We start from the raw sequence: 27,757 nt of genomic DNA, 5'->3' as shown, positions 1-27,757 counted from the left end.
GAACTGACTGATTTTGGAAATGGTGACAGCCCTACATGTATCATATTTTGACCAGTGAATGTGTCTTCCTATCAAGTACCATAGCAGCGGATTCAGTTTTTCAAAGAAACACATGCAAGTAAGTAAATAAAACACTTGTGTAGTTTTATTGTAACAGTACAACATTTAACAGGTAACATCAGCTCAGTATCTGAACAGATTTTTTCCACATACATACAGAATAAGGTTATCAATTATGCCACGGAACACTCGACATTGTTGACCGTTACAACCTAAGTTATAACAGTATACAACACAACAGCTAAAATCAACACTAGCACACTGATGATTACACCCATAGGAATTTCTTTCGCTTGGACTTCTAAATTCTCATCAGTCAGTTTTTCTGGTGGGGAATCTTGGGCTGTTGACCAGTCGTCTTCTGTGGCCACTTTTTCACTTGACAGGTCAAGATCATTCTCTGTTACCATGACATCAAGCAGTTCCTTAATTCTGTCAGTAACCTCTTCAATTTTTTCATCCTGAAACATGTAATCGCAAAATTCGATGGAGGATGCTGGAATACATCCAAATACTCGGACTGGTGTATCGTAAAGTTCTTTGACTTTTGTGTCCTCTTCAATAACATCAATGTCCTCACTAAGTAATTCACAGCGACTAATTAAACTTCGGATGAAGTCTGATTTTATTGCATATGTTGCTTCATCCACTGTTGAACGGGAGTGTACGAAGGCTCGACAACTTATACAGCCTTTAATGGTCATGCGTGAGCTGCAGTCCTCGATTACTGGAGCTGTTGAAATGCTTGATTCCAGCTGAGTTAGAAATTCGACCTTCATGGTCTCTTTCTTCATCATGGCCGTGTTTCTCCCTTTACCTCTCTTCCCCTCAGGTTGTGATGAGCTGAGTGGATCCTGACCGCTGCGTAACTGGTCATTTATCAGCACAACACTCTCCTGAATTCTCTGGCAATAAGGCAGTATGGCACTCTGAATCCGCTTAAAAAACAGCTGATCTTGGTTTTTTTGCGGGATGTTGACGTGAATATTTACACTGACACGGGACTCTAGCTTGTGCCAGGATTCTGCTGTCGACTGAACTTTCCAGTCAGCTGGTTTTAAGTCGCTTTTAGGGTCAGACACGTCCAAGGAACGACAAGTAAACTTTTTCGTTTCTGAACAAACCTGAAGCAGAACACGGTCTGTAATAGTCTGGTCATTTTCGATGGGAAAGGATCTTTTCTGAGCTTTATGGATGGCAAACAGCATCTGACGTAGTTTAGGTTGCGCTTGCTGCATCATTTTAGGCGGAGCCACCACAAAGAGTCCAATGACGTCAATTCCCCCAGGCAACATTCGAGTGACCTGTTTTGCGTGAAGCACCATCCATTGTTCGTCTACGCCCATTAGACTGTCGGGTCGGCTTCGTCTTCTTTTCTTTGATGGTGATGACGATTCCTCATCGTCCTTGCAATCATCCTCCACAGGCTCTGGTGTGCGGATAAGTTTTACTACAAAATCCCTCTGTGACGTCAGTTGTCCAATTATCAAACCGATACACCATTTTCCGGACTTCAAAACTTCGTAGATGTAGTTCTGTGGCTGATCATCTGCTACGACTGTTTTCCCCATAATTTTGCGTCGTCATTGAAAATGAAAGTGCACACGTGGTCTTCAACTACCGGTGAAGTGCATTGTGGTACACAGTCGACGGCCATATTGGAGTGTGCAGGATGACTGACGCAGGATTTTTCAAGGTTTCCCCTCTATGTTTATTGTTTTTTCATGATTTAATTGGGTTAAATTGAGGCAGAATTAATCTATCAGTGTATCGTACAATTGTTTTCGGTAGATGCGCGTGAGAAGCAGATGTATTCTGCTAACATTACTTACTGCTTTGCAATAAAAAAAAAAAAAACTCCGAATGGCGCATGGAATGCCATTGTGGGCGACTAATCCGAGATACCTTTTACTCTTACCCGAATTTACATTGTGACATGTGTCAGGGGGAGAGTTAGAGTGGAGGTCATTATTGAAAAGTGGGACTTTAGCGACACCATCTACTCTGTCTACAAGCTAGTGCACACTCTAGTGTCGCTACTCTCACTTTCGCTTGGAAACTTTTTGCAACCCCATTTCCCGGGGTGGTAGGATTCTGTAATCGAATGGTTATTCTAAAAGTTAATACTGACTATTAAAGTGTTATTGCCGCTTAAAACATGATACATAGACCCCAACTGGAATTTCGTGTTTTAATGAGAAGGTGACCAACATCAAAGCAATGCTTCATTTGTTGGTGAGAGTGTAGTTTAAACGAAATAGTCATGAATAACTTATAAAATAATCATCCAGCTCGGAATTAACATATGCCCGTCAGTCTGTGACTGGTTAAAAGTCTGGCGGACTGACTGACATTTTTATTAGTCAGTCCGATTGGACTGGTGAATTTTCTAAAGCACCATTTTGGAAAATATACTTATGAAATCTTATATACACATTTGGCATGCTCTGTAGATATCAGACGAATCTGATTCTTAAATATAAATACTACATAAGTGTTACAATATTGTCTGAGGCATATTGGGTTAAATTCCATTTCAATAACATTAACGGAATATGTTTAATTATTTCTGGAAAACTCTTGGACTGGTAAATTTTTCTGCGGACTGGTTGAAATTATACCCCATCAGTCCGGCTGGACTGGTGACATAAAAAGTTAGCTGTAAGCCCTGCAGAGGCGAGATCTGCGAAGTAGTTGTAAAAGTGTTGGCAAAATAGGTGTTTCTGAATTCCCACTTTTCCATATAGCTTCCTCCTGGCTTTGCCCCCACACAATGTCATAATTTAGATGTGGGGTGGAAAGAGTATTAGGAATTATGGATTACTCGGCAACATTCGGGTTAGCTTAAGCCTCTATGAATCATGATATTAAAAGTTATGACACATATATTCGCACATGCTGCAACATCTGGCCTGGCCAGAGATATGTTTGTGCGAGTCGGTCATGTAATGAAATGGAGGACCCCAAAACACTCTGTGTAAATCATGTTTTCTTAGGTCTCTGCTTGATTTCACTGTCCCAACTTTTTTTCTTTGATGAGATCAAATATGGAATATTGTCATAGGGTACATTTTTCACCAAAGGGTCATTTTATCAAACATCATTTGATATCCATTTTACAAAGTGTGTGCAATCATGAAATACCCTAGTACAGAGATACACTAGTACTGTTGGAGTTTTTTATTGGAATGTTGTTTTTTTAAAGGGACTGATTCACGATTTCCCTCCAAATTGTGTTTTTCACTTTAAATGATCAGTCTAATATGTTTAAAGGGTTTCACAAAAAAATTAAGGTTACTCATCATGACGGAAGCCCATTATAAAGAGTTTATTATTTGTTTTGAAAACAAAGATTGAGATGTGTTATTGTTTACGAGGTTTTCAAAATAAATGGATATTGGTCAAGTTTATCATATATCACATCTCAAGTATACTTAAGGTAAAATGTGTCATTTAAAAGTTAAAATTTGTGGTTGTACAAAATGAAGATGCTTTAAAATTACAAACAAAATTAATGTTTCACTGGTTTGTTTACATAAAAAGACTCAGTCTTTGTTTACATAACACAGAATTGTTCTTATCCTTGCATTCATTATCATATGGTCCAAATTGTGGTTGTCAACATTAAATGAGTTATAGTTTTAATTTCTATCATAAAAGATGAAAAACATTTCTTTCGAAAAACATGAACCAGTCCCTTTAATTCAAATTTCACAAACAGATTCACCACAAAAAATATGCTTGATACAAAATTGAGTTCTTCATTTGACGAGACGATTGTTTTGTTAGGTGTGCAATGAAGCTAAAAGATGGGGCTGTCACTGAAAAATCATACCATTTGATTCGATGCACTGATAAAAGTGTTGCAAAATTGGATCAAAGTTACGATCGATTATCGAATCAGCTGCAAACTATCGATAAGGTAATCGATAGTTTGAACTTCCGTTTACTGTTGCATTAAATAAAGTACATGTACACTATATAATATCCATTCTGATTAAATTATATCCTAATGAATAGATAAGAACTATCCACGTGTTCTGCTTATCATGTTAACTGTCAAAACATGCAATGAGATTTACATTACTATTTTCACCACTCAGATCATTGCAGTTTTTTCCAAAATTACACGACATTTATCACATCTCGGTCAGTATGGGGGTGAAATCAACATTGTACATTTAATGATAATGACACGGTTAAAATGTTCTGACCGTTAACATGGATTATGAGAGAGAAGTGAATGAAGAAAGGAAAGGTTTTCTAAGACTCCCAAATGATCACCTTCAAAAACCCTTGATTAGCTAGTTGCCAGATGATAGAAATGTTGAATTTTGAAATATGAATGAAATTAATGACGTACATTTTAGATCAATCATAGGTTTTTTTGATGTATATTATACTGCACATTTATGAACAAATTTTATCAGACTTAAAGATTTCTTTAATCCATTAAAGTTATTGCATGCAGAGATATATATAGATAGGTATGATAAATACAAATTACAACATACTTTAAATAAAACTGAGATGAAATTAAAATAAGTATATTTCTGATGAGAAATGTTAATTTTTGCTCTGTCATCAGTTAAATTGACCTAACATGAACTGAATCAGAAAAAAATGAACCATGCTGTTAAAATCAAAACTGAACCAAATCTAGTTAACCCTGAAATTGTCCTAGCCCCACTAAGAACATAGGTAAATACTTGAAGTATCCCTAGTGATGAGTTCTTAACAAAAAACAAACAGCTTTTGATTTGTGATCTTTTATATTAATCATCCTTCGGGGTAAAATTTCAGTCCTCTACAGACCTTAAAAAATCCCTGGAAAAGGCAGGGAAATGTGAGGTTATCCACAATGTATTTATGAAACAAATTTTGACAGGGTACGACGGCGGATCAGGACAATCGATTCAGCGACAAAAAGAAAAAGTTGATGAAGTCAATGAAGTTCAATGATGGACTAGAAAAAAAGGTGTGTATTACATCAGTAACCAGTACTTTTGTATCATTACTGCCATTAAATCACTATTGCATGTATATTTCATCACTGTTACATGTGTAGTACATCAGTGTAGTACATCACTGTTACATGTATATTTCATCACTGTTACATGTGTAGTTCATCACTGTTACATGTATAGTACATCACTGTTACATGTATAGTACATCACTGTTACATGTGTAGTATTTAGTGTTAAATCTAGGATCTAGAGAGGGCACACATATCTTATATTCAAAAGGGCACTTTTGTTGCGGCAAGACAGTTTTGGGGCGCTTTCATTGTATCATACTATGATAGTAATAGAAATAGAATAGTCATTTAGTCTCTTAAAAGTTAATACCTTCTGTCTTGACTTTAAACTTTTCATTCAACCTTGTGATATAAAGAACAATGTTAAATATTCACAAATATTTTTTAAAAATTTATAGAGAAAAAAGGGCATGGTGCAATTAAAAAGGGCATGGTGGGGCGCCTTGCTAGTTTGCTTTAGATTTAACACTAAGTATGTCACTACATTTAGCCTTTCAAGGAAAGACTCAACAGAGAAAATGAAGATAATGAATAGTGTAAATTGGTTAGTAAGTCCAGACAAAACAATAAATTGTCTTCACCAGTTTTTGCTTTAGTTGAACCCCCCTCCCTCCCCCTTCACATACAGTTTACCACTGACAGACAGACAGACATAGATGCACATTCAATGATGAGAAAGTTTACCACTTCACATTACTGCTAACTTCTACCACTGATGTGCGATTTGGGGTTTGTAGTCATTATTGTAAATATGCTAAATATATCACATTAAACAAGAAATCAAACACAACGTGATGTCATTCTTCTTTCATTTTACATATTTAACTTTCTTTTCTTTAAGCTCTTAAAATTTTTGTCTATTCTTTCTAAATTCTTTTTAAATCATCTAGAATTGATGCGTCGTCATGTTGTACATAAACTATTCACATCAACTTATGTTTTAACAAATACGTTTTTCGTCAGTTTTTATTATTGGGAAAAGTGATATTGGGAAAAAATTGGTAATTTTTGGGAGGAGAAAGGGCCAGTATTCGGACCTAAAATGGGTTAAAGAAAATTGCTGATATGGGCCAAGGTGACTCGTGTGAGCTATGTGGCCCATGTGCCTCTTGTTTAGTTTGATATTGTAAGGCTCAGTGCTGGTCTAGTAAACTGACAATGTGATTGATTTATTTAGGTTGATATGTCTAAAGTGAATGTTGACACAATTAAGCCGTGGATAGCACAGAGGATAACAGAGTTACTGGGAATTGAAGATGATGTATTAGTGGAGTTTGTCTACAATCAGCTGGAACCCAGGGTGAGAACAATTTACAACTTTCATTGGTCTCTGAAGCTTTGCATTATTGAAATTATTGAGATTTTATATTGAGAAGGTTTGACTGATTTTCAATCATGCTTTAGGAGCGTACAAATCTTGTACATTATGTTTTAGTGAAGAAAGTAAATGATAATGGAATGTATATATTTGGGGTTACTGTTATTGTACCAGTGCTTGTAGAACTGTCAAAATGTTGTCTAAGTATTTGTAATCATGTTCCTTAATATTCTTAAGAAATAATATTCTGACAAAGTTTGAAATTTCACATTTGATTTTCTAAAAAGATTACACAAGTTCAACAAGCACTGGAACAACACAAGAAGTATAGATTGTACATGCTATTATGATTGGTTGAAATTGAATGAATTTGATTGGATGAAATGTTCCTTGATTGTGATTGGATGACTTACAGTTTTGATTATTCCTTCCACTGAAACAGCAGTGATTCTCTGTCCCTGCCTCATAAAGCCGACATTATAATTCTATACAGGAGGAGCACCAGTCGAGTTTGTCTGGCACAAGTTAAGTATGCCTCACTTCTCATCAAGGGCAGATAACTCTGTGTAGAACAACAATCCACCTAGAGTTGAATCCCTTTGGAAATATTTCAGAAAACTCGACCCAAAAATAATAATGAAAACAGAAAAAAAAATTGTGATCAAGCGAATGTATTGGTATCTTTGAATACTTCCATTTTTGTTGTTCCAAAATTACATTTTTGGCCAACTTTTTTAATCAATGCACAATTTAAATACCTTTCATTTTTGGGATTTAAGAAGGTAAAAATAAAGAGAAGGGAATTTTTGTAATGTTTTGACATTGTAACACCAGTGTTTGTGTGTTGGGAGGGAACACGTGATCAGGACGAGAAGAGGATTCAGGTTAGATAAAAAAAAAAAAGCGAGAGCCGAAAAACTCTTAAGATTAAATAAACGGTGATAAAAGAACATGTTAGACGTGAAATTAACACCAGTGGAGTGAGTTTGAAGGCTTATGGATGACTTTTTATTCCAGCACATCAGTGTTAGAGGGACGCTTGCAGAGGGCTCTACTGTGTATGCATATAAACGTTTCAGAGACTAGGATTATCAAGGGAAGACAAATCAGGAATAGGAAGGATGAAATAATGGAATTGTCAGAAGTTTGGAAGTTTGCGATGGCGATGTATTAAAGGGCTGGCAATAGCCATCTTATCGGTGGAAAACCTGATCATCATATTTGTCATGACATTTTCTTTTTTTTTTTGGTTATCATTGAGTTCCGTTTCCCAGCTCATTATGAGTTGTATAATTTCTCTTTTGAAATTTTTAAGATATTGATGAAGTTTTGTAACTTTTTGTGATTATGAAAAATTCAGTCGATCTAACAATTTGAAATCTGAATTTAAGTTTAAAAAAAAGAAAAAAAAAAGGGGTAATTTTTTTTATCCAATTTTGAAATTGGGTTAACAGTTCATCATCGGAAAAAGGTGAATAAATATTGATGCTTTAAGATGAGCAACAAATGATCTGTTATGTTGAAGGAAAATTGAGTAACTAGCAGGTAAGTAGTACACCTTAACCAGGTGAAATGACTGACCTGTCACATGATGTTAATGTGGAATCTTCCCTGTGTCGTTACAGTTTCCGGATCCCAAGGATATGCAGATCAATCTGACTGGCTTCCTAAACCCAAAGAATGCACGGGTTTTTCTTGGAGAACTCTGGGAGCATCTGTGTAGCGCCCAAGACAATATTGGGGGGATTCCAGCCAAATTTGTAGAGCAGAAGAAAGAGGAAATTAAAAGGAAAAAGGTCATGGTTGTTTCATCCTTGGAAGGGGGGGGGGGGGGGGTTGGAGATTTGGGGGGGGGGGGGGTATATTAAGGAATTACTGTGTTCTACCCAGTCTATTTTTGTCAGTAATTCAGATACATTTAAGGCACTAACTTCTTGGAACAAAGGTTACTTATGGCCAAAGGGTTTGCCATTTAATCAAAAGGTAAATTCACAGGGGGGGGGGGGGGGGGGGGGGCATTTTTGTCCAAGCCCTAACATTGTAACAGAGAGATACAAAAAGTTTGTGTTTGCTTACAACTTTGTAGTGTTTTATGGTCTTCACTGAAGGTCATTTGGATAAGCATAAATGCAATCATAGTCTGATGTAGAACTGTAGCTCAAGGATTGTAGAAGTGTGATGAATGTGTTTCAAGCTTGTGCTGAATTTTGAATATGCTACACTAAGGATAAACTATGCAGATCATTGGTTCCTTAAGGACAAGTCTAGGTGAAATGTTGTGCCTTTATAAATTTCTAAATTAATTTCTTTTTCATGAAATGTTTTCCATGAATTTTGAGATATTTACCAAATTATCATACACAAAAAGTAGGAGGAACACAAATTAATTTGATGTCTCATTTTGCGATATTTATTGCCATGTAATGTATTTTATGTATATTTGTCTTAGGCTGAGCAAGAAAGAATCCAGGCTAATTTAAAGAAGCACGAAGAACAAATAAGAGAAACACTCCGTGAGCAAGAGGAGAAAGAGAAGAGGTCGAGAAGGTAAGGGGGTGGGGGGAGTAGATGTTAGGAATGTCAGTTCTTCATCCTGTATTCTAGGGAAGGAAGAACACAAACTATAGCTCAATTCTTTGCACTGCCTTATGAAAGGGATAAGATCAAGATGGTGAAGCAGTGTTTTCCCAAAGAACCGGCCGCCGGCCAAATTGACCGTTTCAAACGATTTTCTGGCCGGTTCAAATATTAAAAAAAATCAAAAAATATGTTGTCTATTTCAGTGATGTTGATTTACACGATCGATCTTTGCAAAGAATGTATGCAATAGCAATTGGTTGGCTATAAATATCTTTCATATTTCTTGTTTATGTTTTTATCGAGAGCTTTTTGAAACGGCGATTTTGATTGGACGATATTTTAAACTCGCCTTGCGCGGGAGAAGCAAATGGCAGTGAAAAATAATGAAGCGTCGAACGAATACATTACATGATTTCTTCCAGTCAAAACATCGGAAATGTGTGTATTTCACACCATTGTGACTAACTTGTCTGAGGTAAAAAAAAATGTTCAACCCTTTGGTATATATTTAAAAATGTAGGTTAGAAAGTGGCATATGAACAAGGGTCATTTTGCCTCGGAATGCAGGATTTTGCGTCTAATTTTCCAAAATTTCATGGGGGGAATCCCCCCCCCCGGCCTGTTACAATTCTAAATGGGCCTGTTCAAATGAAATGGATGGAAAACACTGGTGAAGGTAAATTCTTCGTGGAAGAGGGGGGGGGGAGATTTTAATATGTTTCGTGAAGTCTTAATTGCATCTTAAAAGATTTTGATGGGATGAGGAGCTCTGTTGGGTAAATTATGTGTTCTAAAAAGAGAGACGGAACAATATGAAAAAGATAGTGCTGCCAGATTTTGTGATCAGTCTCATTTTAACTCTGAGGAAAACTTGTTAACTGTTTGGGCAGCAATATTCTGAGTAGATTCAGATGTTTGTACAAGCACATATCGAATGAAATTTTTACAACATTTATATGTTAGCTGGGAGAGAAAAGGTTGGAAGGTTAATTGGTTTATATTCTATTGTAATGATAACATACATGTACAAAGGTTTGAACCCAAATACTCTATATGTAATTGTGTGTTAGTAAAGTTCTTAAGTTTGTAAATTTCTTACAAGAGAAATCTGCCTGGTAATTTTAGGAGATCGAGATCTAAGAGTAAGAGTCCCAAGAGGAAGCGAGAATCATCTCCTGACAAATCTCCGAAAAAGGAGAAGAGTCCGACTCCAGACAGGAAATCCAGATCACCAAAGAAGACAGAGGAGCCGGTTCCAGAGGTTAAAACCAAGTAAGACAATCTCACTATTATAAAGAACACGAGGAGCCGGTTCCAGAGGTTAAAACTAAGTAAGGCAATCTCACTATTATAAAGGACAGGAGGAGCCGGTTCCAGAGGTTAAAACCAAGTAAGACAATCTCACTATTATAAAGAACACGAGGAGCCGGTTCCAGAGGTTAAAACTAAGTAAGGCAATCTCACTATTATAAAGGACAGGAGGAGCCGGTTCCAGAGGTTAAAACCAAGTAAGGCAATCTCACTATTATAAAGAACACGAGGAGCCGGTTCCAGAGGTTAAAACCAAGTAAGGCCATCTCACTATTATAAAGAACACGAGGAGCCGGTTCCAGAGGTTAAAACCAAGTAAGACAATCTCACTATTATAAAGAACACGAGGAGCCGGTTCCAGAGGTTAAAACCAAGTAAGGCAATCTCACTATTATAAAGGACACGAGGAGCCGGTTCCAGAGGTTAAAACCAAGTAAGGCAATCTCACTATTATAAAGATACACTGATTCTATGAAAGCTGTTGATGGTTACCATATCAGGACAAAATCAAATGGTGTTTAACTTAGCAAACTGTAACATTAAATGAGGTTTTCTCATCAATGAATTTGGAGTGCATTTATGTCTGCCTGTCAGTCGATCTGTTCAAATCTCCAACTTCTGTCCTAACTACAAACTGTTCTGGTCTACCTGTGTGACAATAACCTTGTACAAAGTTAATGTTCCAGTGTATTATATTTAAGGAAAGGCATTACAATTTAGTATGTAGACAAGTTCTGTAGATTTTCACAATTACAATAAGACTAGATTTTGTCACCAACAAAATGCTTGAAACCATGATCCCCAAGTTATGATGTGCAGTAAAATTCCACTTGAGAAATGTGTAGATAAAAAGAGGTTATTAAACTCTTACCATACTCAAACTTGGCCATGGTTGTTTTGATTACAACTCTGAGCTCACAACATACTCGAAAAATCTTGAACTTGTACTCCATTTCAGTACGAGAATGATTTTATAGAAGTTTTATAACCTTCACTTTTGAGTATGAGTACGATTTAGAGCATTGAGTTTGAGTATGAAAACGTGATCAAAAAAGTTTTATAACCTCCATTAATAGGGCTGAAACGATTCAGGTACCTCACGGTTCGGTTCAATTTTCGATTCTTAGGCCACAATTCGATTATTTTCGATTCAATTCAATAGTTGTCAAAAACTCTTAATAAACAATAAAAAAAAAATACACAACTTTCATGTTTTTATTTCATTTTCCCCCTGAAAATCATCGTTTTCAACAACGGAATATGGTCTTTATCATATCACATGCTATAAAATATCCAAGATCATTGGTTATTTCTGTGAAACAAATTCTACATACTGCCGCAGTTCCGTTCTCTTTAAAACCAAAATGCTTCCATACAGGGGACCTTAGATTTTTAATCACGATTCCCGAGTTAGTGTCTGCCATTTTTGTTGTAATAAATTGTAAGGTAAAAAACCAAATCCGTGTTGAATTTTTTATTTCCGGAAAAAAATGTAAACATTAACCGAATCGAAATTTGAAGATGTTGAACCGAATGCCGTGAATCGCGGTTGGAGTGAACCGCGATTAATTGTTTCAGCCCTAGTCATTAAATGACCCTGTGCAGCTTAGTACTGTAATGCTATCTGAACCACTTTAATGCTTAATACTCATAAATCTCCCTTTTATCTTCCCACATTGGGGGGGGGGGGGGGGGGGGGGGGGGGGGGTATTAATCCTGTTACGACAGATCTATTTTCATTAGAATTTTTATTTTTTTATTAGCATTGTCCATTTTACAAGTAGAAATTAAGTGCATCATGATATATACTTTTGAAGGTAAGATGTACAGTGATATATAATCATTCATACCAACCATTCATACTCCACTCATACATTTCCAAAATAGCTGAAATTATACCAAAAAAATTATTGAGGTTGCTATAATAGTCTCAAAAAAATATAAATTTATAAAACATGTAGTAAAAAAATATATTATTCAATAGGTTCAAATATATTGTTCCACCATTGTTTTTCAAAAAATAATTGATTGGAATTATAAGTAGATGTACACCTCTAAATACTGTATTTTGTTTTCAAATGGTTCAGAAGACCTAAATTATTTAGTGTTTTACCTTGTAATGAACTATTGAAAATATACTGTTTAGTATACAAAATAATAACGTTAATATTTATGTTGTCTTTGGTAAGTGGTAAGTTCTTCACAGGATTCTTCCAGTCTGCTACTATCTAAAAAAAAATCAAATCAAAACATCAGTTGTTTTTAACTTGTGTAAAAAAGAAACAGAAACTATTCAACATATGTTTGCAGCGATTTTTTTCCTTATATAACTGGTACCGATAAACAGTACCATTCCCAATGCCAAAAACCGTTGATTTTCCCAATTTTGAGACTAAAAATTCCCAACTTACTTTCCGAAAAATAGACCGCTGACATCGTAATTTACTTAGTCTGAAACGTACAAGTTAACTGAAATGTTCACTTCCGGTATTAAATCGAAAGTACAGATCATGGCAGTGCGCGTGTTTTGTAGAGCTACAGCGATTCTAAAGCAAGCTTACAGCGATTCCTTATGTCTCAAAACAGCAAATATTACCGTAAAAAGTTTGTAAAGAGATAAATAGTTCTTGTTTTCTCTTTTTTCTTTTCTTTTAGTTAAAATCATTTGCTGAAACATTTGTAGAAAATTCCCAATTTGTTCGATTTTGACGCTATTTTTTCCAATCGAATGGGTACCGGTACCAGTACCAGTGGGTAGAAAAAAATCGCTGGTTTGTGAGTTGGAATGAGGTATTGGATCTTTGCAATCTGATTAAAACCAGATCCTGAGATCCGCTCACTTAGATCGCTACACTAGGATCTGATGTAACCCCATATAGGGTCACGTCCGCATGACCTTTCGTTCAACCAATCAAATTGACTCTGTCAATTTATACCAACAATAATTTTTCTCTCATGAACCTTTGTGTCATTATTTACGTTAGAGATGCAATAAAAATGGCTGCGCGTTTGACAGACGACTGCACACCTGTCAAATCATACGATTTAAACAACGTCTGTATTCTCTGCGGGTTTTCATTCTTTTTTGGCACGCTGTTTTTGGCTCATAAACTTCATTGTTATTTCGGATTTCAAACATTTCAGTTGAGCATCACTGAAGAGACATTATTTGTCGAAATGCGCATCTGGTGCATCAAAATTGGTACCGTATAAGTTTTACATTATGACCCCTGGGTCGAGGCATCTGCTGGTGGACTGTTAGTCCCCGAGGGTCTCTATAGCCCAGTAGCTAAGTACTTCGTTACTAGCTTGAACATACAGATGTATATTTAATTGCTGTTATAAAATTTAGAAACTCATTTCAAAATTAAGGATTATCTCCCTCATGCATAGCTCTTATCCTTAGACGAATTTGACTCCACTTTTTTGGCATGCTGTTTTTTGGCTATAATAGCTCTAAAACTTCATTGTTATTTCGGATTTCAAACATTTCGGTTGAGCATCACTGAAGAGACATTATTTGTCGAAATGTGCATCTGGTGCATCAAAATTGGTACCGTATAAGTTTTACATTCAAACACTAAAAAATCCCGATGGAGTTCACAATTCAAGGAAAATGGCTGCAATTGTTTGGTTTGAAAGAAAACATCGCAGCTAGATGCGACGTCACAATGCACCGTTTACGTCGACTGGTGTTATATTCCTCGCGTTATTTAAGTAAACCATCTTGAAAACTAGTCAAATCGTACCCATCCCTATTCATACATAAATCGGAATTGATAATTAATTTAATTTGGGTATATTTCATATCGTACGTTTTGTTGTTTGTATGAACGGAATAGATTAGGCATTATTGTGAAAGTTTAAAATTCGTTATGCGAGAATATACAATTTTACAGTGTTGAATAAACTTCGTGGGAGAGATATTACAGCAATTTGTTTATGAATTGCCAGGAACCGCATAAATAGCCATCATTGTCTGTACATGTATGGCGCAATCTGACTGGCTGATAGTTCTCATGAATATTCCAAACGAAAGGTCATGCGGACATGACCCCCTATGGGGTTATGTCAGATCGTATTGTAGCGATTGTGAGCGTATTCTAGGATCTGATTTTAATCAGATTGGGATCTTTGGAGAGCTTTAAGTTTGCATATTTACAGGACTACTTCATAAAGGATTAGTTTTGATTTTAAGAATATCATTTTGGGAGAATTACCACTTTTCATTAGAAGTTGGTGACATCAATTTTAAATGTTTCAGTGGTGAGGAAGCCACAGATCAGAACGGAGTGGAAGAAAAGAAAGAAGAAAAACCAAGCAAGGAAGAGGAGAAAAGAAAGTCGTCAAGCCGGTCCAAAAGTAGAAGTAGGTCACACAGTCGACGTAGAAGTCGCTCGGCAAACCGGCATTCACGCAGGTCAAGGTCCAGGTAAGGATGCTGTCATGATTTGTAAGTGGGGATTTCTGTGACTTTTGTAAACTTTTGAATTAATCTTTATATTGAATCTATACATTGTATGTATATGACTGTATTTGGTTATATATTCTGATTATTTTTCTGGCTTAGATCCAAAGATCGACGTCGATCTCCACCTCGACGAAGATCACACAGTCGTTCCTATGACAGGAGACGTAGCTCACCTAGACGATACAGACGACCCTCGCCACGTAGGAGGTCGCCACGACGACGCAGCATATCACCACGGCGACGAAGTCCTGTGAAGTCACGCCCTGGTCGATCACCTGAGAGAAGTCTGCGAAAACGTGCGGCTAAATCAAGGTTAGACTTCAGAACTTAATACGTGTAATGAAGGAAAGATGTATGTCGATTAAAACAAAATATGTTAATCTTGCATACAATGTATGTTTGCTACTCCTTTAGTTACTAATCAAAGATTGGGAAGGCACCGAGGAAGAGTAATATTGATGAGTCTGTCATTATGCACGTTATATATATAAACAAAGAAAGTAGCCTGCAACAACAAATACCTTTCACATGTCTTAAATTAATTCGGATGGAGATTTCTTAGCACCCATTAAAGAAAGTTGAAATGATTATCAGGGAGATTTCATGGTGTCCATGTTTACGACGAATGGTGAATCTATTAACCCAAACTGACCCAAGCGTTATATAAGAAATATTGTAATCATTTAAGAATTATTTTTGTTGATAATGTTGTTGACTTTTGTTGATAATAGTATTTTGTAGGTTATAGTGTCATGGAATTTTTTTGATGATAAAATTTTTTTTTTGACAGTTCGGGGTCCTCTAGTAGTTCTGACAGTTCACGGTCGCCGTCACCGTCCAACCACAAACAGACTGCCAAGGTACGAAATTAGTTACAGTGTTGCTTACTATTGAAATGATTGCCTGCTATTGAAATTATTAGCTGATACTGAGATTATTGCCTACTAATGAAAGTATTGCCTGATATTACAAGTTTTGTCTGTATGGTCTATGATTATTGTGAAATTGTCTCTGTGATGTCTGATTTTTGTACATTTAACTACAGGACGGGAGTGGATCAGAGAGTTCTCCAGACAAGGGGGGTGTACAGAAGCGGCGACAGTACAGGAAACACGATGTAGCATCGAGCGGTTCTTCCTCCTCATCTGACAGTGAGGAATCCCCAGGTGTGTTTCTAAATATAGTGAGGAATCCCCAGGTGCGTTTCTAAATATAACGAGGAATCCCCAGATAGTGTCTCAGAGTTGTCAAAATTTTTAAATCGCTTTCGGACATTTGGTCTGGCAGAGCTGAAGGTTCTGTCAGACCAGAAAAAGTTTTGTCAGGCCAGATACATGTACCTTGTATTGCACAGAAAGAAAGAAAGAAAAAAAAGAACTGCACCAAAATGCCTTTTATTGTTTTAACAGCAATGCATCTTCCACTCATATCAAATACGGTCAATTTTCCATCCAACTTTGAAGTCAGTAACAACATGAAAGACTTTGTAATTTTTTAAGTGGTCCAGGTTCAGCATTTTTTCTTCTCTTACAAAGTAGTTTGTTTTACATCCTGTCAGGAATTTCCCCTCTTATTGAGACATCACCAGTTGTGGGTGAAATACTACAAATTTAGACCTATGCTTTGTACTCTGACTCCAAGACCGTAGTAGTGAGAGTTCTTTAACAAAAACCTGCCACGACATTGGAGGTCATATCCGAAAGACCTGTGACTCACTGCTAAATGTCGAGAGTGTGGTGAGCATATATTTACATCTTAGATTTGATGTGACCATGGCACAAGCATAACTCACGACCTTCCAGTTACGAAGCGAGCGCTCTACCACTGAGCTTTTTCCTGGGTAGAAAACTTTTCACAAATTTGATTGGCCGTGCGGCCATGTTGTTCGAGTGACTTTTCACTTTTGCATCCCGAGCTCTAAAATAATTGGATCACCGCCGATATTTTCAAACGGTCATTTGGACTGACATTTTCTAGCAAGTTATCGGTCCAGGGAATTTTGTACCGGCCTTGCTGACTGGACCGACAGTTTTCGACACTGTGGTGTCTGAATATAGCTAGGGATCCCCAGTTAGTGTGTCATAAGATAGTGAGAAATCCTCAGGTAGTGTGTCTAGATACAGGAGAGTTTCTAGATTTAACTACGGATTTCCAGGCAGTGTGTGTCCTTGAGTAATAGGATTCCTTGATTGTGTCTCTATAAATAGCAAGGATTCCTTTGGTTGTGTGTCGTAGATATTTATCATTTTAAAATAATACTGTACATAAAGGGTCTTCACATACTGTAATCTTCACAGTGGGTCATTGTATACTTGTCTACTTGTAGAGAGAAAAAAATCTGGCCGAGGCAGAAGTCCGGTATCGGTACACAGACGAGATCGTAGATATTCCCCAGCGGGCCGTAGGAGGTGAGGCTATTGATTGGTCAGATTTAAGAGAAAGAGAGGATTTGATAGTGATACCAAGTTACCAGAAGATGAGCCTTAAATGAGAGTTAGCTTTATAATGAACTTATTTAATAGTGAACTTTATCAGTTTAAACATCAGAGCCAACAGGCATCTTACCATTCGGCAGTTTGGAAACATATTGCTTTTAAAATCATGATTTTGAATTTTGATAATTATTTTTTTCTTCAATGTTATTGTTGGTTTCTTCTGTAAATTGTATCGTATTGAAAGTATTGATTCGTGGCATAATTATTGCAATATGTATCATATCGTGAAGAGGGCGTATCGATTCAGCCCGATGTTCTTGGTAATTTAAAGGTATTTAACATTTAGGACCATTTACAGCCTGATATGTAACCCACATGGCTATTTTATTTACAGCCATACATGTAACCCATGTGATGATATGTAACCCATGTGATGAAATGTAACCCACATGGCTATTTTATTTCAGACGTTCACCTCCTCCCAGTCGGTTTAGCCCTGTGAGATACCGACGACCTTCACCCCGTTACATGTCACCACAAAGACCCAGAAGGCGATCATCGCCATACCACGACCAGAGAAGGTACATGTAAAGTTAGGTCCTTTAATGGCTGGATATGGGAATGGATAAACATTCATATTTTTGCTAAGGTATTTTTAAGAATACACAGGAATGTTTCCTAGCTGGGCTGGCAGGGTAAACAATTTCATTGTAATAAAACATTATCATGTGTTACATGGTTGATAAGGTCTGTAAAGCTTACTGTATAAGTCTATCTTAAATGCATATTTCAAGCACTTTTCCAGTACAGCCCACATGGGTTCCCTGTTAGTCTTTTGTAACATCTGTTCTAATTTTAGGAGCCCCATCAGGAGGGATGGTTACTCCCGTGGGTATTCCCCACCTCCACGCTGGGGATCCCCATCTAGACGTCACAGGTCGCCCCAGAGAAACCGGTCTCCAGGAAGAAGACGCCGAGTGGATTCTCAGGATTCCCCGCCCAGACCGCGAATCAGCTTGGAAGGATCGTATCAGAGACGAAGGGAGTCCGCTGGGTCACCAAGAAGAGAATCACGATCCCCTGACCCCCGGCGAAGAAACATCCGACAGGAGTCGCCACAACGGAGGGAGTCTTTACAGAAGAAGTCTGATGACAGGCACCGAAGAGGTCAGGAAAGGTCACCAGATGCCGGGCGAAGGTCACCAGTGGTCAAGCGAAGATCACCAGAGGTCAGAAGGTCAAAGCCTGCAAAAGAGGAAAGTGAGAGTTCATCTTCAGGGTCGGAATCAGATTCCAGTGACTCTTCTACACCTAAGCCAAGAAGAGAGAAGGATGACACATCGAGAGACCGTGGGAAACCGGACAGAAGACCGCCGATGGAGTCTCCCGAACCTGTGAGAAAACGTAAACCATCTCCAGTCAGTAGAAAGGGACGAAGTTTACCCAAGAAAGAGGAAGAAGAAAGCGATGATTCTGACTCTGAATCGGGGTCTCCTTCCCCTCCCCCAAGGAAGAAACAAGGGGAGAAAACTCTGTCGAAACCCAAACAAAGGCGTCCTGAAAGTCCTGTCAGAGAGAAGGAAGGCTTGCAAAGATCAAAAGGCAGCTCTAGAAGAGAGACAAAACAATCACCAGAGCAGAAGAAAGCCCCACCCCCGTGTGATGAATCAGAAGACAGTGACAGTGAGAGCTCAGACTCCAGTGTCCCTCCAAAACGGCGGTCAACATCTCCCAGAGACTGGGAAGCAGCCTCACGCAGGAGGCCCTCCCCACCCAGTGGCAGACGACGGTCACCCGTAGAGAGATCGTCATCTCAGAAAGAAGCATCCAGGCGTGAAAGGTCGCCTGTGGGTCGTCCTCCTAGAATGTCTCCCTCCGAGGATAACAGGTGGAAGCGATCAAGGCGGCCGTCTCCCTCCCCACAACGTAGGAATAGGGGATCTGTTTCGCCCCCAGCCAGGAGATCTAGGTCGCCACGGGCCAGAGGTCAAAGGTCACCACAGGTCAGAAGCCAAAGATCAAGATCACCAGTGGGTAGATCCAGATCACCTTTAGCTCAAGATAGGACATATTCGCCAGGTGGGAAGCGAAGCAGAGGATACAGTGAATCCGAGAATTACCCACAATCCAAAAGAAGCAGAGATCAGGGTTCTGAGGTCAGAGGTCGTGGGAGAGAAGAAGAGATGATGTATGAGCGCCGAGTAATGGGGGGACGATGGGAAGAAGACGAAGTCCGAGGAAGCAAGAGAGGGACGGCCTATGTGGATGAGGAGGATGAGGGTTACCAGCGTGTTGTCATGGTGAAGCCCCGGGAAGACAAAACCGAAGATGAAGCTCCACGCGGGCGGAAAATTGAGAAGAAGGACGTATCAGAGAGTGAGTCAGAGGTAAGAATTTATGTAGTCTGTAAAGGTAGGTTTTGACATCATTGCTCCGTATCAATACTGTACCAAGGAGTTCTTTAAAATTACTGGTAAAGTACCCTTTAATAATTACTGATTAAAAGCCTGTTTCATTTCATACTGGTATTGATATCGGTATTTATATATCAATGAATTTAAAATCCTCCTCAGCCCATGGGGATCAGGGTAAGAATAGGTCCTCAGTACCCCTTGCTTGTCGTAAGAGGCAACTAAATAGGGCGATCCTTCGGATGAGACCACAGAAACCGAGGTACCATTTCACAGGTGTAGTGTAGCATGATAAAAAAAGATCCCTCCCTGCTCAAGGGCATCTAGGCCTAAATTTTGCAGCCCTTCACTGGTAATCCATTATGAGTGAAAGTTTCTTGAGAGGGATGTTTAAATAATATACAATCAATCATACAATAATTAACTTCTGAAGTTTTGATACATTAATTGCATTCCTGTGGAATGAGTTGATTCAGTAAAACTTGTAAGTAATATCATGTCCACAAATGTGCATTTTAAGGTTCTAATTAATAAAATACAACAAACAATACTTTGCTTGATATTTCAGTTATTACGATGAATACTTGAAGTATGATTTTCAATAAAGTGCCAGTACACATACATGTAGATTGCTTTTATCAAGTCATTTAGTTTACAACTTTTTTTTTAAATACTGGAATGCTAAAATGGAAGCGATAACGAAGTTTTCCCTGTTTTCATCTATTAGTGTTGTAGTGTTGCTGTCATTTGTCTGTAAACAATGCAAATTTTGGCAACTGCATGAATATTTAACTTTTAAATCACCAAAAAGGATGTCATTGAGACTGTAGTCATATTGAGCATTGATGTTTCATTTCTTTTTAGCTCACCTGAGCTGAAAGCTCAAGTGAGCCTTTCTAATCGCCTGTTGTCCGTCTGAAACTTTTTACATTTTCGACTTCTCCAGAACCAATTATAACCAAACTTGGCCAAAAAGCATCCTTGGATGAAGGGCTTTCAAGATTGTTCAAATGAAGGGCCATGCCCCCTTCAAAGGGGAGACAATCACAAAAATGCAAAAATAGGGTGGGGTTATTTAAAAATCTTCTCAAGAAACAATGGGCCAGAAGAGCTGAAATTTACATGAAAGCTTCCTGACAGAGTGCAGATTCAAGTTTGTTAAAATCATAGCCCCTGGGGGTAAGATGAGGCAACAATAGGGAATCGAAGTTTTACATACAAATATATAGGGAAAATCATTAAAAATCTTCTGATGAAAAATCACTAGGCTAGAAAAGTTGACATTTACATGAAAGCTTCCTGACATAGTCCAGATTCAATTTTGAAAAAAATGGCCCCCGGGAGTAGGTTGGGGCCACAATAGGGATAAAAGTTTTACATGCGAATATACAGGAAAAATGTTTAAATATGAGCCCAGGTGAGCGATGTGGCCCATGGGCCTTTTGTTTAACCTAACGATAACCTATTATTTGTTTATAACTCTTTCTGCTTATTAAAAGTAAATAAAAACCTGAAGACTAAACAATACTTTTTAATGATACTTGGATCTATGATCAATAAATAATTAATACATATAGTGTGGTATAAATAGATGACTTTAAAAACTATCTGAGAGTGTATGGTAACATTTCATCCTTAACAGTATCTAACCCTATCCAAAGGCTATTTTTATTTTGAGAGTATACAAGACATTGAATTGATGACAAGGATTAAATCCCGTATTATTTATTTTGCGAGTAGGTAGCATTGAATTGATGACAAGGATTAAATCCCGTATTATTTATTTTGGGAGTAGACAAAGCATTGAATTGATGACTAGGATTAAATCCCGTATTATTTGAATTACAGGAATCTCAGACGTCAAAGAAGAAGAAAAAGAAGGAGAAAAAGAAGCACAAGAAACACAAAAAGCACAAGAAGCACAAACACAAGAAGGCAGCTAAAGCCCAAGGGGGTGAGGTAAGTCATTGATATAGCCCAGGGGGGCGAAGTAAGTCATTGATAAAGCCCAGGGGGGGGCGAAGTAAGTCATTGATATAGCCCAGGGAGGGCGAGGTAAGTCATTGATAAAGCCCAGAGGGGCAAGGTAAGTCATTGTTATAGCCCAGGGGGGCAAGGTAAGTCATTGATAAAGCCCAGGGGGTGAGGTAAGTCATTGATAAAGCCCAGGGGGTGAGGTAAGTCATTGATATAGCCCAGGGGGTGAGGTAAGTCATTGATATAGCCCAGGGGGTGAGGTAAGTCATTGATATAGCCCAGTGGTTGATGTTAGTCATTGATATAGCCCAGGGGGTGAGGTAAGTCATTGATAAAGCCCAGGGGTGAGGTTAGTCATTGATATAGCCTAGGGGGTTGAGGGAAGTCATTGATAAAGCCAAGGGGGTGAGGTAAGTCATAAATATAGCCCGGGGGGGGGGGGGGGGGGGGGGGCGAGGTAAGTCATTGATATAGCCCGGGGGGGTGAGGTAAGTCATCGATAAAGCCCAGGGAATGAGGTAAGTCATTGATATAGCCCAGGGGGGTGAGGGAAGTCATTGATAAAGCCCAGGGGGTGAGGGTTAGTCATTGATATAGCCCAGTGGTTGATGTTAGTCATTGATATAGCCCAGGGGGGCGAGGTAAGTCATTGATAAAGCCCAGGGGTTAGGTTAGTCATTGATATAGCCCAAGGGGGGTGAGGTAAGTCATTGATAAAGCCCAGGGGTGAGGTTAGTCATTGATATAGCCTAGGGGGTTGAGGGAAGTCATTGATATAGCCTAGGGGGTTGAGGGAAGTCATTGATAAAGCCCAGGGGGTTAGGTTAGTCATTGATAAAGCCAAGGGGGTGAGGTAAGTTATTAATATAGCCAAGGGGGGGGGGGGTGCGAAATAGGTTCCAGAAAAAACTTGTGGGTGTGAGTTAGGTCCCCAATTAAGCCCAAGGGGTGAGGTAGACCCCAGTTTAAGGGTAATTATCTTTCAGGGAGAGTTATATACATGTAGGTCATTAATTACAGGCAGCTAAGCGTAGGGGTGGGTCAGATGGGTTACACATTAGAGCAGTAAATCTTCCGGAGGGGAAGGGGAACGTGTAGGTCAAAGATTAGGATCATCTAAAATGAGGTTTAGGTGGGTGTAAAGGAATAACTACCTTACAGTGTAATATACATGAATAACTACCGTACAGTGTTATATACATGAATAACTACCATACAGTGTAATATACATGAATAACTATCATACAGTGTTATATACATGAATAACTACCGTACAGTGTAATATACATGAATAACTACCGTACAGTGTTATATGCATGAATAACTACCGTACAGTGTAATATACATGAATAACTATCATACAGTGTAATATATGTGAATAACTACCATACAGTGTAATATACGTGAATAACTACCGTACAGTGTAATATACATGAATAACTACCGTACAGTGTTATATGCATGAATAACTACCGTACAGTGTTATATGCATGAATAACTACCGTACAGTGTAATATACATGAATAACTACCATACAGTGTTGTATACATGAATAACTACCGTACAGTGTTGTATACATGAATAACTACCGTACAGTGTTATATACATGAATAACTACCGTACAGTGTTATATACATGAATAACTACCGTACAATGAAATATACATGAATAACTACCGTACAGTGTGATATACATGAATAACTACCGTACAGTGTAATATGCATGAATAACTACCGTACAGTGTTATATGCATGAATAACTACCGTACAGTGTTGTATACATGAATAACTACCGTACAGTGTTGTATACATGAATAACTACCGTGCAGTGTTATATACATGAATAACTACCGTACAGTGTTGTATACATGAATAACTACCATACAGTGTGATATACATGAATAACTACCGTACAGTGTAATATACATGAATAACTACCCTACAGTGTTGTATACATGAATAACTACCCTACAGTGTGATATACATGAATAACTACCGTACAGTGTTGTATACATGAATAACTACCCTACAGTGTGATATACATGAATAACTACCCTACAGTGTTGTATACATGAATAACTACCCTACAGTGTGATATACATGAATAACTACCATACAGTGTGATATACATGAATAACTACCGTACAGTGTTATATACATGAATAACTACCCTACAGTGTTGTATACATGAATAACTACCGTACAGTGTTATATACATGAATAACTACCGTACAGTGTTGTATACATGAATAACTACCGTACAGTGTTGTATACATGAATAACTACCGTGCAGTGTAATATACATGAATAACTACCGTACAGTGTTATATACATGAATAACTATCATACAGTGTAATATACATGAATAACTACCGTACAGTGTTGTATACATGAATAACTACCGTACAGTGTAATATACATGAATAACTACCGTACAGTGTTGTATACATGAATAACTACCGTACAGCGATTTGTACTTGTACTTGAAAATACAGTACAGTATTATATACTTGTCCTTAAATAATTACTGTACAGTGATTTATACTTGCATAAGTACCATGCAGTTTTATGTACTTCTGTACAGTGTACTTGCAACCATACATTGTTAAATATGTTGCCAATACTTTCCAGGACTCGGACAGTCAGGAGGATTTAGAGGCACTGGAGAAACGTCTCAGAGAGCGTGCCCTGCAGTCGATCCAGTCTAAGGAGGAAATGGAACGCGAACTCCAGCTGCGTGAAAAGGCGCTCAAGTCCATGAAACGGCGCAGTGGGTCCGACAGCAGCGAGGAGGATTCGGATTAGAGTCTAAACACTCGACAGGAAAATCTGCCGTGTCACTGACGAAGGAAATCCCACGTAGTGGAGGAAATCCCACAGGACACAATCGGGAACACCCAGCTTGTCACGGGAATTTCCCATGTCATTAATTGTGAACTTCATCTCTTTGATTTGGAAAGGAAACAATATTGTATGCTGCTGATGGGAAAAGACTCCTTCCGAATTTACTTACCCTATTCTCTATTCATTATTTTGTGAATTTGAACATTTCCAATCATGCTTAAAGCATCAATTTTTGAACTCTATAATGTTTTTATATTTATGTGATTTTTGTTAAGCTAAATAATGGTGTTATTAGTGGTCATGTGAGAAGGATGCATTGTGATCTGTAATGTTTGAAAATAAAGAGAACGTGTAGTGGCTGGCTGTATTCATGTCAGTGGTCAGTAATTAGGGAATATTGCTAGAGGAGTGACCAGTATTGATTCCAGTGGTCAGTAATTTAGGGAATATTGCTAGAGGAATGACCAGTATTTATTTCAGTGGTCAGTAATTTAGGTAATATTGTTAGAGGAGTGACCAGTATTCCTCTCGTTGGTCACTTATTATACCCCCCTGCAACAAAGTTTGGGGGTGGGTGGGGTTTAGACTGAAATCAGGTCGTCCGTCCGTCTGTAGACGCAATGGTTTTCGGGATCTAAAGTGTTATCCTTACCACCTACAGTCGCCATATCATACAGTGTATGGATTACGCATGGGACGAAGATGTTCCCTATCGATTTTGAGGTCAAAGATCAAGCGCACTGGACATCGAAGTAGCAATATGGTTTCTGGGCTCTAAAGCATTATCCTTTCCACCTACAGTCACCATATCATACATGTGGACTACCCATGGGACGAAGATCTTCCCCATCAAATTTGGGTCCAAAGGTCAAGTGTAATCCTAGAGAAGAGACTACCCAAGGTTTTGGCATGCCCTTTATTTTCTGCACTTTGGAAAGAGGTAATGTATACATATTAAGGACACCCTTTTGGAGATTGGGTAAGTGGGGGTATTCTTGGTGAACATTGCTCACAATACCTCTTGTTTAGGATTATTGTCAAAGGTTTGCGTACAAATATATGGGGGAAATCTCGAGAGCCACTGGGCTGGCAAAGTTTACATGTACATGAAATCTTCCAGACATGGTGCAGATTCAAGTTTGTGAAAATCATGGTCCACGGGGGTATGGTGGGGCCACAACAGGGGATCAGAGTTTTGTAACAAAGATATAAGGAAAATCTCGGAAACCACTGGGGCAGAGAAGTTTACATGAAAGCTTCCTGACATAGTGCAGATTCAGGTTAACATCACAGCTTCAGAGGGTAGGGTGTGGCCACATTGTATATATGCGATTATATATGTAGCAGTGTGTTTTAACTTGTATATATTATATGATACCATATTTTTAATGAACATGAATAGTGCATATGGAATTAAAAGCACATTTTAAGATTTAAGTCAAATTCCCAGATCCACCCCTTTATTTACTTAGTGTAATAGGTGAGTGAAAAGGTTGACAGGTCTTGCTATATCATTGGCTGTAGAACTGAGTTTTATTCAGTTAGAATCTAGAGAGTTTTTGGTCAGGTTGGTCGTGGCTTGCTTTTGAGCAGTTTTGGTATCTTTGTGCTGATTTGGCATTTTGGTTTTGACAAAGACATTATTAGACCTTCAAATCCAGACCTGACAGTAAGTACTAATTTTATTAACATTTATCTTCATAATATGTATATATAACTAATATCACTGTTTGAGAGAAGAGTGAAAGTTTAAATATTATGAAGAACAGTAAATATCAATTTAAAGTTATTTCATCTCAGTATATGCTTATATTATATCTATAGTTATTATAGTGTATATAGTACTGTAATGATATATTTGTTATAATTAGATTAGAAGCATCCAGGCAGCATTTTGATGTTTGCATGCATTGGGCCTTGTCCCATAGATAGGTAATTAAAAGATATTACCTTTTATTATATTTAAAACATGTAATTTCATAGTGTTACATTATTTGTAATGCAACTGTAAGTATTTGAGTAAAGTATATTTTACTATATTTGAATTAACTCTTAAGGTTGAAATGTACTCTCTATTGATTGTAAATCGCTTGATATTCATTGTTACTATTTTGTCTTTTAGGGCCATTTTTTGTAACGGACATTTTGTAATCGACATTGTAACCATCGTTATCATCATTATTCGTTTTATCATGCAATAAATGACTGCATTGTGAACCCTGAGCCAGGAGTTGGTTATTTCTACATTTACAAACCACCACCCCTGCAACATATATAGAGAAAATCTTTAATTATGGGCCTCTTGTTTTCATTTTTATTAGCAATGGAGTAGATGCGAGAAGCAGTTTTTTAAATCCCGAACTAGTCAGAAAAGAAACTTTAAACGTAAAGATTCTATAACTGAATCATAAACACAGTACACTTTTCTTTATCTGGGTCTTCAAAAAAATTTAAGGTCTCGTCATCTGAATTAGAGACTGCAGAACACGTGTAGAACAAAAACATAACTGATTCATTCTGAACACGGGCAGTATTGCTTGGGTTCGGGTTTACTATTGTAACGTGTAGCGGTCACTCAGCCAAGTGCTGAACACGTTCGCTGTTGCTTAACTTGTGTGATCAAGAGAGGCACTCTGAAAAGCTAGCTCTCTAGCGAGGCAGTATAAGTTCCCTCTTACACTGACCGCTTGGGGGGAAGCTTCTACCGAAGCTTAGCGTGAGTCCTCTCTAAGTGTTTGGCACCTGCTCAGTAACGGCACCGTTAGCGAGGCAGTATACGTTCCCTCTTAAATACTGACCGATACACTATAATTAAAAAGTAAAGGTGTAGAATTCTAATATGAAGTGCCTAAGTACACCATTAAAAAAAAATTGGCCAACCATGTGATGTAAAATTCTACTCATATTCACACAATCTCCAGTGCACTGTACTATTAAACAAAATGTTTGTGCATTGCAACAAGCAATTAAATAGAATATGCAACATTAAATATCAATATTCTTACCCCAATTTGAATATTGAGATCCAGACCACCGTCAATGTAGTCTCATTTTACCAGACTACTGTCAATATCATCTCATTTAACGGGACTACTGTCGATGTAATTTCATTTAACCAGACTACTGTCAATGTAGTCTCATTTAACCAGACTACTGTCGATGTAGTCTCATTTGACCAGACTAATGTCAATGTAGTCTCATTTAACCAGACTACTGTCAATGTAATTTCATTTAACCAGACTACTGTCAATGTAATCTCATTTAACCAGACTACTGTCAATGTAATCTCATTTAACCAGACTACTGTCAATGT

At 37.9% G+C, this 27,757-nt stretch overlaps 2 protein-coding genes across 3 annotated transcripts; one reads left to right on the top strand and one right to left on the bottom strand.

The window, feature by feature from the left end:
- Positions 1 to 130: 130 nt before the first annotated feature.
- On the bottom strand, positions 131 to 1,717 carry LOC125677437 (protein odr-4 homolog). The gene is given in 2 exon segments (XM_048915502.2): positions 131 to 1,633; positions 1,636 to 1,717. Coding segments are annotated over 2 exon segments (1,443 nt in total). The 3' UTR covers positions 131 to 272.
- LOC125677435 (serine/arginine repetitive matrix protein 1-like) lies at positions 1,616 to 24,803 on the top strand. Of its 2 annotated transcripts, none has more exons than XM_048915497.2 (15): positions 1,616 to 1,756; positions 4,949 to 5,038; positions 6,276 to 6,398; positions 8,042 to 8,212; positions 8,866 to 8,963; positions 10,122 to 10,268; positions 14,572 to 14,739; positions 14,878 to 15,090; positions 15,569 to 15,638; positions 15,824 to 15,944; positions 17,105 to 17,186; positions 17,681 to 17,794; positions 18,073 to 19,600; positions 21,473 to 21,583; positions 24,232 to 24,803. In XM_048915497.2, the coding sequence occupies exons 1-15, from the start codon at positions 1,733 to 1,735 to the stop codon at positions 24,403 to 24,405; spliced, it is 3,234 nt and encodes a 1,077-aa protein (XP_048771454.2). In that variant the 5' UTR covers positions 1,616 to 1,732; the 3' UTR covers positions 24,406 to 24,803. The 2 variants fall into 2 exon arrangements, with proteins under 2 accessions (XP_048771454.2, XP_056015226.1); XM_056159251.1 differs by lacking the exon at positions 1,616 to 1,756 and adding an exon at positions 3,842 to 3,982.
- The last annotated feature ends 2,954 nt before the right edge of the window (positions 24,804 to 27,757 follow it).

This window comes from Ostrea edulis, chromosome 3, assembly GCF_947568905.1.
Source record: "Ostrea edulis chromosome 3, xbOstEdul1.1, whole genome shotgun sequence".
NCBI classification, from domain to species: domain Eukaryota; kingdom Metazoa; phylum Mollusca; class Bivalvia; order Ostreida; family Ostreidae; genus Ostrea; species Ostrea edulis.
The sequence above is the reverse complement of the archived record's forward strand: the minus strand, read 5'-3'. Positions and strand labels throughout refer to the sequence as shown.